The 12642-nt window shown below is 34.1% G+C and overlaps 1 protein-coding gene across 1 annotated transcript in view; it reads left to right on the top strand.

Moving 5' to 3' along the window:
- LOC110018475 (glyoxylate/succinic semialdehyde reductase 1-like) overlaps positions 1 to 12642 on the top strand; it is a 70087-nt gene that overhangs the window by 55929 nt on the left and 1516 nt on the right. Inside the window, exons 4-5 of the mRNA XM_020715803.1 lie at positions 1760 to 1861; positions 4666 to 4781. Of these exons, the coding sequence (XP_020571462.1) occupies positions 1760 to 1861; positions 4666 to 4781 (218 nt within the window). The remainder of the gene's footprint in view (positions 1 to 1759; positions 1862 to 4665; positions 4782 to 12642) is intronic.

Raw genomic sequence — 12642 nt, 5'->3', positions numbered from 1 at the left:
GGAGGAGGTGGATAGTAACCGACAAGTGGCTTGAGGCAGTGCGAATGCAAGCATGTTGGATTAATCTGCGGCTATGGAAGCAAGTAGGGGGGGCTACTGGTGGCACTAGACAACACATGGAGGGCTGTCCGGGGACAACAAAAACGAGGTAGATGGCTAAAAAATCTACGAAGGGTTTGGGTAAGGATAAATATCCCTTTGCGATCGAGCTACAGTCAGGGCACCACTTGAATCCTTGAAAAAGGTCACCGCCTCAGATCAGATACAGGAGGAAGCACATTCTCTTCTTCAATTACACCTTAGAAGGGGATAAAGACACACCGACTGACGGTTGTCCTGACTAGGGTGAAACGAGTTGAGTAGAGCTCGAGGCATGCCCTTATTGGGTTCGGCTTGTCTACCAAATAGTGAGCTCGAGCTCGAGCTTGGCTCATAGTGGTAGCAACTGACTCGAGAGTCTGTTTGTGAGCTTGAACTAAAAATTCCATTTTTATGGTAGCTAACCAGAGAGGGTATTGGTGGCTGGATGAGGATGCAACGATAACTCGCTAGAAAATGCATTGAAATGACTGACAGTAGGCTAATCAAGCCGGCTCACGAGCCAACGAGTCGAGCTGGGACAAGCTCGAGCTCGAGCTCATGACTTCATAAGCTCGGCTAACGAACTTTTTAATGAGCTGAGCTCGAGCTAGCTCGGCTCATTTACACCCCTAGTCCTGATAGGAATCTCAAGCAAAAACTAACTCTATAATAGAAAATAACAAATCTATGTAGTGGATAATTAGGAGGGGGAGGCCCCTCCCCTTGGGTGGCAACCCTCGCCCATCATCGTGGATCGGCCGGCCCTGCTCCCCACTTGGTTGAACGGATTCAGATGAACCAACCGATTCAGCCCCCCTTGGGAGCCTTGCGTTAGTTTTTGGGGTAGAATTTATGATAAATTCCCACAAGATATTTTACTAAAAGTCAATAAAATATCTCACAAGATTCGTCGAAGTTAAAAAATATGTTCAAGATATTTTCATTAATGCACGATCTCCAAAACCTTCCCACAATCGAAAAAAATGGATTTGTTGAAAATATGCATTTATAGAGGAGATTCAACCTTTTTTTTTTTGGAAATTCAACCATATATGATAAAGAAAATAAAACATTAAAAATTTGATTCACAATTCCAATGATTGAAACCAATGCCATAGCCTTTTTCTCATTGAACACATCTTATATATATGGAAACTCTAAACTATCATGACTTTTCTAGAAACCAGTCCTCTTTAAACATGTGGTAGATTAAAAATTAAACTCCCTTTTTGCGAATTCAGTTATGCTTTTCCATCGTTCATGCTGGTGATAGTAGTGAGGGATATCCTTAAATAAATCGGAAGATTTACATGCATACAACTCTTATGTATTTACAGATCTAACACCTAAACTTCAATTTTTACATGTATGCCACCTTACCTATGCTTGAAAACGTGTATCTCTCTTTCTAAATGTTAAGATTGTCTAAATGTTAATATAGTGCTCTTTTTTATTTAATATAAGAGATTAGTGCAGTATAAATCTAAAAATCAAAGTTTAGGCGTTAGATATGTAATTACATGAGAATTGGGTGGTATGTATGTAAATGCCCCCAAATTAGTAATATGAAACTATCAAGCTTTTTTGGCGAGAGAACCCAATTTATAATTCATTTAGTTCACTCAGATGGCATACAGACTGAAACTTTACTTAACCTTCTGTGTCTTTATTCCTGCAGGCTATTACTAAGAAGGGTGGAAGTTTTCTTGAGGCTCCAGTTTCTGGCAGCAAAAAGCCGGCTGAAGATGGTCAGTTAATAATACTTGCTGCTGGTGATAAGGTGAGAATATATTTTTCCTTATTCACATTATTAGGTTGATTTATGATACTCGAGCCCTTATTGATAGAAATGATTTGAAGAAATTGAATCTTGTCCCCTAGAAGATCAGATTTGATTAGGTGCGTCCATTTTTAGAATAAAATTAAACCAACAAATCATATTTTGATGATTTGGTTAAGTTGTCAAAGTATTGGTTCGGTTATTAATTGTAATTTTGACCTTTATTTTTTGGTTTTTGGTTCTATTTTTATTTTTATAAAACTGATCAAACCAAAAATCTAATTTTATTAATTTCTGAAAATATTAAATCAATGCAGTCTTGTAGATGAATAAGTGACATTGAATATCAACATTGACATTGTTTATGACGCGTATCAAATTTATAAATTTTAACATAGGTTATTTTGTCTTCTTCTTTTATTTAAGGCAAAGATAATTTGATTGTTAAAGTTCAATTCTGAATAATCTTAAAATCAAACTGAACTAACCAAACTAATGTTTGGATTGAAAATAGTTTGTAGGTTCAATTTTCTAAGATTACAATCAGAATAAATCGGTTTAGCTAATTCTAGACCAAACCATTCAAGCTGGCTAAGTGCACACCGCTAGAATCAATGAATTTAAAGGCATGTGGATTTGCACAGTTCAAAGAAACTTCATCCCAAGCCCACTCCTTTTCCCTCACCTCCCCGCTTTATTGGTGGATTATTTGCCTTTTGTTGGATCCCTTATTTTCCATTAGAAGTTAATTCATCATACATTTCATGGCCAGCGTTTGAAAAATATACAATATTAATGTTTTATTTTATTTTAGTTTTCTTAAATTTAGCATTTGTAGCAAACTTTTATTAAAGCTGCCTCAGAGAAAACACTATTTTGAAATGCATGCAAAAATATGAATGAATGTTTTTAAGCCATGGATGGGTCATGACCAAACCATTTTGGGTTTAATAGGCCTGTTCTGAACTGGCGCATCATGAATTTATGCAGGAATACAAATTGGCCACATAATTTGGGTTATATTAAACAAGTTTAAGCCTATAATGGGTCGCCCCCTTAAGTTGATTGTGTAGAGAGTGATCTTTAAGGCTTGCCCTAGATTGCTTTGGGACAACTTAGCTCACGGAAGGGTAGGAATATTTTAGAGGTCTTTAGACTAGGCTAGGGCTTCATTGCTTCAAGTAGAATAGAGCCATTGCTAGACCTTTTTAGAGGTCAGTAAGTGTTTTCTATCTATTGGTGAGGATGTAATTAATCTTGAGGGCTAATTTATATTGAAAAATTTTGTATATCGGATAGGGAAATGTCTGCTTGCCTTTCTCGACCATGAATGGCCAGAGTCTTGTCGAAAATGGGCATTACTTATCTGCTTCCAAAGGATGTGTGGATTGGCACATTGTCTGGTGATTATTGACAGGAAGTTGAATTTGAAGGCATCCCTAATTAGCACATCTTGATGTGAGACTATCAAACATTCGGGCATAAGAGATGCACTCAAATGGTTATTTTGATCCATTTTATCCATTAAGTTTGCCGCTTCTTCATTATCTTAAGTTTACTCTCAAAATTAGGAACCAAATGATTTTACTTTTTAGATTCCAAACTATTGTGGTTGGCTCTATTAGCACCATGGATGTACTTCTTACACCACTGCAATTAATATCTTTGAAACTAATCTTCCTACTCCTAAAGTTTCTTATCTCTCTTTTATTGGTGAAATTATAGATGATCATGATTCATGACATCCTCTTGATTTGTGTTCTGGTGGATAGGAAATTTCGTATCTTATTTATAAAACAAAACCTAAATAAGAAGATAATCACTCTCCGATTTTCATCAGGCTTCAAACAAAATGATCTAGTTGAGTGGGTTTTTATGTTCTGATAGAGGCATGAGCTTCATATTATCTTTAGTTTAACTTGCGTTTTTTTTTATTTGGAAATCCTGTTAATTTTTATATTTTTTTGATATCTTGATGATTTATGAAATTGGTGCCTCAATTGTATTGATGTTCTTGATGAAGATTTGAATCCTTTCAATAGAAGAATATAAATTGCTTTTGGTTGATTTTTTTCTCTTTTATTTTCTTTGATAAGAAATCCCCAACTATTATTCATTAACCCTGAAATACATATATAAATAAGAAGCTAAAGGAGGTAAAAAAAAGAAATTTATTGTTCACAAAAGATTAATTTACAATTACATGAATTGTCGCTTTATTGGTCATGGGCTAAAAATGAGATGATGCAAATGATGAACAAAAAAAAGGACAAAAAATGAGTCAGTTGGGTTTAAAATTGGGTTTGGACTAATTTAATTTTGATTTTGGCGCTAGATAAAGTTAGTTAGGATAGTATTAGGATAAGTTCAAAATTTAAATGATTGTTGCTGGTTTGTTTGATGAAATCAATGAGGTTTGGGAGGTAAGGTTGAGATTTGTTCGTAATGTAAATTTTGAATTTAGGGGTTTTAGATGATAGAGAGAGGGCGATGAAGGAAAGCAAGCACTCGCGGTGCATTGAAATTTTTTTCATGTGAGCAATGATTTTACTATTTCATGAACTATAACTGTATTGTTTTGTGAATAATTATTGTATTATTTTACAACAAGGTATTTGCTGCTTAGTATTGAAGGAAGGAATTTATGGCAAGTTAGTAGAAATGTTGTAGTTTTGAGGGAAAATATAAATAAATGAATGAATTTTTGTTTCAATGTGATCCTGTATATAAAATGATCCACGTCATCCCAATGAAAGCTTTTTTTGTTTAGTTTTATGTTTTGATTCGTTAAATTTCCTTTGCAGGAATTATATGATGCTGCAATTCCTGCATTTGATGTCTTAGGGAAGAAGTCCTTCTTTCTTGGATCAGTTGGAAATGGAGCAAATATGAAACTGGTGGTCAACATGGTCATGGGAAGGTTTGTTTTATTCTTTTTTGATGGATGTCTAATTACTAGTTAAATCTTAATAAATGTATGTATGTATGTATGTATATATCTATCTACACACAGACACACATTAATTATAAGATCATAACCTTCCACGCTCCTTAAAATAATAAAACTATTAGAATGTATGATTTTGAAAATTTTTAAGACCATTTGATCCTCTATAAGATGCATCAAAATTTTTTGATGGATGCCTAAGTACTAGTTAAATTTCAATATATATATGTTGTAACATTTAATTATAAGATCATAACCTTCCATGCTCCTTAAAATAATAAAACTATTAGCATATGTGATTTTGAAAATTTTTAAGACCATTTGATCCTCAATAAGATGCATCAAAATTTTCTCATAATGTGCTTCAATTGCATGACAAGTTTGTTGAGTTTTTCAATGTGTAGAATCTTTCAATGACTTGAATATTAGTGTAAGAACTGAAATAAAAGAATAATACTAAAGTAAATAAATAAAATAAATATATAGGTGTCAGTGGTTAGAGGAGACACATCTCACAAAAATTAAAACGTGCGCCACTCTCACCGTTCCCCTCGTTCGAGCCAGAGAGATCTAGAGAGGGAAATACCATTAATTCTAAACTTTTGGATAGTTATTTGAATGTTTTCACTGGCTGACTGTAGTTCCCAACTTAGTTAATTCTAAACTTTCAGACCGGGTCATGACAATTAGTACTCGACATTTTGATGAAATTTATAATTATTTTATGGCCTTGATTGATTAAATACATAGATAAAATATACAAACTAAGCTTTTGTATGCCATTTATTTTTTTCTATTTTTTGCATGCTTGATGAATTTTTAAATTATTATAAAAAATTAAATAAAGAGCGAGTGGTACTCTACTTGTATTTTGTTTTGAAGTCATGATTCTCCTCTAAAGATCGAGTGGTGCTCCAGCTATATCTTGCTCCCAAGGTGGTATTTATCCTCAATTTTTCATCCTCGTCATTCCTTTCCTCCGACTTGCTGTTGCTTTCCTGGAAGTCCCACTTCCCACTCTGCCAGCTATAGTAAAAATTGTTTGGAAAATATTTGCTATATATTCATAACACGGGCTTAAATAGGGCGTTACAATATTTTACAAATAAACCCCAAGTCTTCTTCAATATTTCCTTTTTACCAATAGGACTCTAAATAAGGTCCAATTCTCAACACTTGAATCCAAACCTAAAATGCTATTTTAACGAAGAAAGTTCAGCAAACCATCTGAATGTAATATTATATCTTACCTACCATTTGTTTTTACGCTGATCACATCAAAATATGTTGAAACAATTAATTAGGATTGTTATGCCTCTGCTTTGACTCAAAAAAATTTCCAAGGGCTGGTGCAGTTGAGTTATTCTGGAAGGATCCTCAAACAATTCAAATTTTAGTTTTAAAAATCAACACAGCTCGGGCTTCAACTGTGAGTTAGTCCTTCGGCTGATTCGGTCTAAATTTAAAATTAATTTCGTATAGAATCAGTCATAACTGCAGTTGAACTACTTAACCAATAACCTGGCCCGATTTTTTATGTATCTTTTGGCTCTACTATTAATCAAATTTTCTTTTTAATTCCTATCATATAGCTAGAAATAAATTATTTAGATTAAAAATTGAAAAGAAAATTAAAATATCAAGTCATAGAATTTTAATTTAGAGTCATATTCAAAATATTCAACTGACATAAAATAGTATATTGTATTTGGTGAAAACATTATTAATGCGTCATTATCATTTGTTTAACTGATATTGAAATATTTCTAGTGTTTGTTATATCATCTGATTCAACTGTCATTTAATTCTAGTTGAACAATTGGACTTTGGACAATATCCAATTCAATTTTCAAAATCTTAGTTTAGAAGACTTGAAAATTGCACGGTAATGTAATTTTTTATTTTGATTTGATTGCACTTCCATTAAAATACAAATTAAAAGGAGGAATAATAATGTTGGGCTTTGGAAAATTGGTTTGGGTTGTCTGACTATAGGTCAGTTATATTTGTACAGAAATTATGCCATGTAGCCTTTCAGAAACGTTGCTTTGTATTCTCCATCTTCTTAGGAACTTCTAAACTATGAACTGGGCTGTGATACTTGCAAATTATTTCAATTTTCATAGTGCTTTTGGGTGTGTTTGGGCCGCGTTACGGTCCCGAGTCATGCCATTGTGTTGTTTGAGGTAGTGTTGTTTGCGACGCCATTCTGTAAAAACTTTTGAAGCAAATAGACATTTCACGAAGTCATTTTACAACCAGCGGTCTGCAATTTTGACATCTTCTCCCTTGACTCTATCAGCATTACTCTCCTTGCATATTTGCTGCTTTGATTGCTCTTCTCATTCTCGTTCTCGTTCTCGTTCTCGTTCTCGTTCAGGTGTGTTTCTCCTCTGAAGGTATCGAAAAACAACTTTAATTTTTTTTATGTCTCTTCTCATTCTCATTCTCATTCTCATTCTCATTCTCGTTAGTCTCCAAACCTCTTTGCTATAATGCTTTGGGCTTAGCTCCTCCTCTTCTTCCTTCCCCTGTTATGTGGTTTTATGAGGCTTAGGCTGAGTATTATTTGTTCTTTCGGTTTATGCTATTAAGCTTCTGTTATGTGGGTTTATGCCAAGTAATTTCTGTTCTTTGGGTTGCTGAGTACCCTAGCTCTTCAGGTTTAGGGTGAGAATGACGCGGGGGCCAGGGGAGCTGAACTGGATAACCGGTTCAGCTAGATGGATAAGGGCTGACTGACGCTTGGTTTGGGCTGGGTTGGACTCCCTCCCCCTCAGTTATATATATATATATCCTCTTTTCTTTGGTTAGGGTTAGTTTTTTGCTTGAGATTTTTGTTACCGGCATCTGTTTTTCCTCTAGGGTTGTATCTGACAGCAGGAAATTATTCTGGCTATAACTCGTCTCGAGGTGGTGTGTATCTCTCCCTTTCCAACTTGCTATCGCTGCTTCGATATCCCTCCTGGTACCCCTTTCGCACACTGACCTTCTCCAAGTCGTCAACTCCATCCAAATCCTTCCCTAAGCACACACAAATTCCTTTTCCAATTTCACTATCCAACGTTCCCCTCAGCCAACACCCTCTTCCAACCGCTTATTCCCCTTTCCCCAGCCACATTTTCGATCATAACCTCCTCCATTCCTCCTAGAACTGCCGCCAACTCCTCTACCCTATCAGACAACCACCACAACTCCTTTCACTCGCTTTCCAGCTACTTCCAGAGTCCATGTCCAATTCTCTTGCCCTCACAACCACGTCCCTGATGTCCAGGTGCCATCCACCATTCTCATCCTTGCCCTAGGGTGTTTTTTATGTTTGTGTTGTCATTTTTCTATTTTCATGAGTCCTTTATTTGTAACCGTTTCAAATTCATCAATAATATGTACATTTCTATTATGATTTGTGTTTACTCCGGTATCAGAGAAGCTTCTGTTCTTTGTGTTTATGATGAGTAACTTCTGTGCTTTGAGTTTGTTATGAGAGGTTGGTGTTCCTTAGGTTTAAGCTGACTAATAGTTGTTCTTTGGGTTGTTGAGGACCTTGTGTTCATCGGTTTTATTTGCTGAGAAGGTTCTGTTGTCTGTGTTTTACCTTATGTTCTTTGGGTTTATAATGACTACCTTCTGTGCTTTGTGGTTATGCTGAGAAGTTTGTGCTATTTGATTTATTCTGAAGAGCTAATGTTCCTTGGATTACTGAGGACCTTGTGTTCTTCGAGTTTACGTTGCGTTTATGATGAGTACTTATGTGCAGATTCTGTGAACATAGATTGCTTGAATTTTACATATCAAGTTTCCAAACTCTAGCATTTCATAAGAAGATAAAAAATTACAGTAAAGCAAAATAGTGGCTTTGGTTACCAATGAATTTTTTTGGAGATTGAAGCAGTACAAATAAATGTACACAACAACAGAATTTTGTTGGCTGTGTTTATGATGAGTACTGTTTGGAATATGTGAACATGAATTTCCTTGTAGGATTGCCATGTACATTAAGGAAATGTGATTCTATTTTTATTGTGATTGATTGTGAATTTTAATCTTGTTGGATTATCAATTTATACACATCGCTCAAATCAAGGATTGCATGGAGATAAACCTTGCAAAATTGAATACTATTCTTGTAGCTCCAATTAGAGATTTATTTTTAAAAAAATATTATATACATGCAACTTAATTTCTATGTATTTACATATCAAGTTACCAAACTCTAGCATTTTAGAAGAATCGGATAAAACATTACAGTCAAACTGAATGGTGGCTCTGGTTACTAATGATATTTTTTTGAAGAATGAAGCAACACAAATACATTTACAGATAACATCAGGGTTTTGATTGTATGTAAATATGACTTGAGCATTTATGACACATGGTTTTTGATGGTGTTCACTCGCTATTCATTGAAGGATGTCACCAAGGGATGGGTTAACCACCATGATTCAAACATTTTGCTTTTTGCTTGAAGAGTTGTTGGGTTTGAAAAATATGTAGGTTTATAGATCGAGAAGGTTATACTTGTATAATTTTTTTCGATTATTGGTTGGTATACTAATAATGAGATATGTAGCAATGTCTATAAAGTGCCTATCATTTCTTTATATATGTTATCCCAAGATTTTGAAATTGGAGTTGGAATCATTTTTTTTATATAGGGTACTATGATGAGTCATATGACCTTGAGGTTATTCAGGATGACATTTATGTTGCCATGTTTTTTGATATATATGAGTTTGTCGTAAAATATTCTAAGGCAACCAAGATTCTTTTTTTATGGGTCATCTGCCTTGTTTTGATTGTTTAATTGTTGATTATTTTTATCTTTTTATTGACTCTGAGCCTTGAATTTTTGTTCCTAATTTTAAAATTTCTCTGTTTTAAGTTATCTGGATGGAAGATGAACTTTAGTTTCAAATTTTCATTGCTTCTCTTTTCTCATAATTTTATTTAATATTTCTCACTAACGAGTTGCAATTGACAAATCAAGAGAAAATGGTTTAATTGGCCATGAAGGATAGAGAGGTTGTGCTTGTTTTTTGTAATGTTTGTCTGAAAGAAGTAGAATTAAGTAATTGACCCACAACACATTTCAACAAAGAAAGCCGACAAAATATAATACAAAACTTTTGTGAGAAAACTGGAAGAGAATATGATAGGAGGAGCTAATAACATTACTTGTTATTATTATAATTTAAATTCTTGTTATTTGATATTAAGTGATGTATCAAAATGACTTATGACTTTTTTGTAAACTTCTTAAATTTATTCCTGGTGTTCTGTTTGAATTATTTCTGAAATGATGATGAACATACAACTAACACATATACATAAGTGCATTGCAGTCTTTTTCTCAAAAATAGTTGCAAAATAATAGATATATCCCAACATATATACTATTTCAACAACAACTACTTTCTATCAACGGTTTATCCTAACAACAACTTCATAGCTGCTTTTTGAAACAGTTGTAGCTGCCCCAAATAAACCCTTAGATATCTAGATATAAGGCAGTGGCAATGGTGGTTGCCGGTGCCTTTTTCCATATGATGCCTGTCAAAACTGCAAGTTGCGGCGAGTGACAGACATGTAGAAAAATCTTATGATTGATAAGCACTTTTACGCGCTTACGTTTTAAAAGTAATTTTATAATATCTTTTTTGGGAGGATTTACAAACATACCACTCAATTCCTATGTATTTACGTAACCCCAAAAACAGTGAACTGAAAATATTATTGACAAAATACGAGAATACTACAACAATAGAGTGCTTGGAACAGAATAAACGACAACAAACACGAATGACATGAGTACGGGGTTGTTGGGTGGTAACTGGACCGTAGGTAGAGGAGCTAGTTGGGTGTTGCGATCACAACAAGGTGCAGGTATGGAGTGGCGACAGCAACAGGAGAGCAGGAGAGTAGCAACAGCAAGTAGGCAGGGGGAAAGGGATGTGGTGTAATAACTTGAAGTTTTAACTAAACAAATAATAATAATAATAATAATAGATAAAGAAATAAATAAATATAAAGGGTGTCGATGGTTAGAGGAGTAGCACCCCCTCACAGGAATCATAACATACGATCTCACACTTCCTTTTTTTCGAAATAGACGAACAAGCGAGAGGAAGAGCAGAGAGATCGAGAGAGGGAATCTCTGTCATGCCTTAGTTGAGGAAGGAAGTTGAAGGAGAAGAAGAAAAATGTTGGAGGGATCATGTGACTTTTCTGTGAGTGACGGCGGTCAAAGGAGAAGGGAAGAAGCCGCGGCCAAAGGCAGAACTTTGCGTGCAGAGGAAGAGGGGGAAGGAGACGCTTGCACTGCTTTGGGTAGAGCCACACGACCGGAGCTAAGAAGAAGAGGGGAACGACATCGTGTGTACTCCGTTGGGTTGCGCTGCAACTGATGGAGAAGAAAGTAAATGGAGCTCTCACAGTATCGTGCATGAAGTTAGGGTTGTTGAGCCGCGCGAAGGATAAGAGGAAGGAGATCGAGGGAAGAAGAGAATCACAACATTGTTCTGGGCGAGAAACAACTGAAAGCAGAAGTGAAAGAAGCTCTTGTTCTGTGAAAAGGAGGAGCTTCGAGAGTGGCGAATAGAGCAGCCGACCGATCATATGTAAGGTGAAAAATGTGAGTTTTAAGTTTAGCTAAATAAAACTTACTTGATTTAATTAAGTTTTAAAATATATAAATTTAATTAATTAAATAGATTAAAAAATTAAAATTATGGTTTATGAATTTAAAACTGACATTATTGGTGCAAGATTTTGTGGGAAGGACTATCTGAGTTAAACAGTTATTGGTAAGATAAGTTTGGGTTATAGTAAATTAATTAATGAATTCTATATGCATGTTTAAGTTTATTCCTCAAGTGTTAAAAGTAAGGATATTTGAAATTAGGATGTATATGAGGTAAGGGAGATATGGTTTTGAGATTGAGGGGAGAAAGAGAGAACTTGTGTAAGAAAGCAAGCTAAATTTTAAGGTAAGAAATTGCCTAATTGATTTACATGTGTGAATTAATTATACATCATTAGATATATGTAAGTATTTCTTTTACAATTAGATTTTTATCATTATATGTGCATTTAATTAAGATAAATGTTAGTGAAAGCAGTAAAGTGATGGAATAAACATTTTAGAGGTGTCTTAAGGCAAAGGTGAGTAATTATTTTCTGATATGTATTAAGTTAATGTTAATTAATAATGAATTTATCTAATGATTTAAACAATAATTTTATAATTATATGTATTTTGTGAGTTTGAGATTTTAAAGAAATGAGACGGGAAAAGAAAAAAAAATGAATAATTAAATCTTTTTAAAGGAGATAATTTAGAAAAAATAAATATAAAAATTTAAGTCATACAGGATTACCCCCAGATGTTACTGACAGGAAATGAGATGTACACATACACATGAAAAAAAATGATAAAGATGTACCTTCGTGCACAATTTGAGGGTACATTTAGTTACATTTTTTAGGGTGCATTCGCGTACATTTTTAGGATATTTTCGAATACGACGATAATCATATTATAACTTTTAAGAATGTTAAAATGGGAAAAACTTGAAGTGAAATGGGAAGGAATGCATTTAATATGAAAGTTTAAATTTTTATAAACAAATAAACTACATTTTATTCTACTTTTTAATTAATAATTTTAATTGATTATAAACCTTTGGAGCTTCGTAGAAAATTAAATTATTTAAAAATGCCATTCATCAATTATATATATATATATATAGTTAATTTAATTACCGTGTGGGTTGGGTGTTTAGGTCCACCCATACAAACCTATCTGTATCTTTATCTTTAATATATCAGCCCTTGG

Source organism: Phalaenopsis equestris, unplaced genomic scaffold, assembly GCF_001263595.1.
Source record: "Phalaenopsis equestris unplaced genomic scaffold, ASM126359v1 Scaffold000022, whole genome shotgun sequence".
NCBI lineage: Eukaryota > Viridiplantae > Streptophyta > Magnoliopsida > Asparagales > Orchidaceae > Phalaenopsis > Phalaenopsis equestris.
This window is presented reverse-complemented; position numbering and strand designations above follow the sequence as displayed.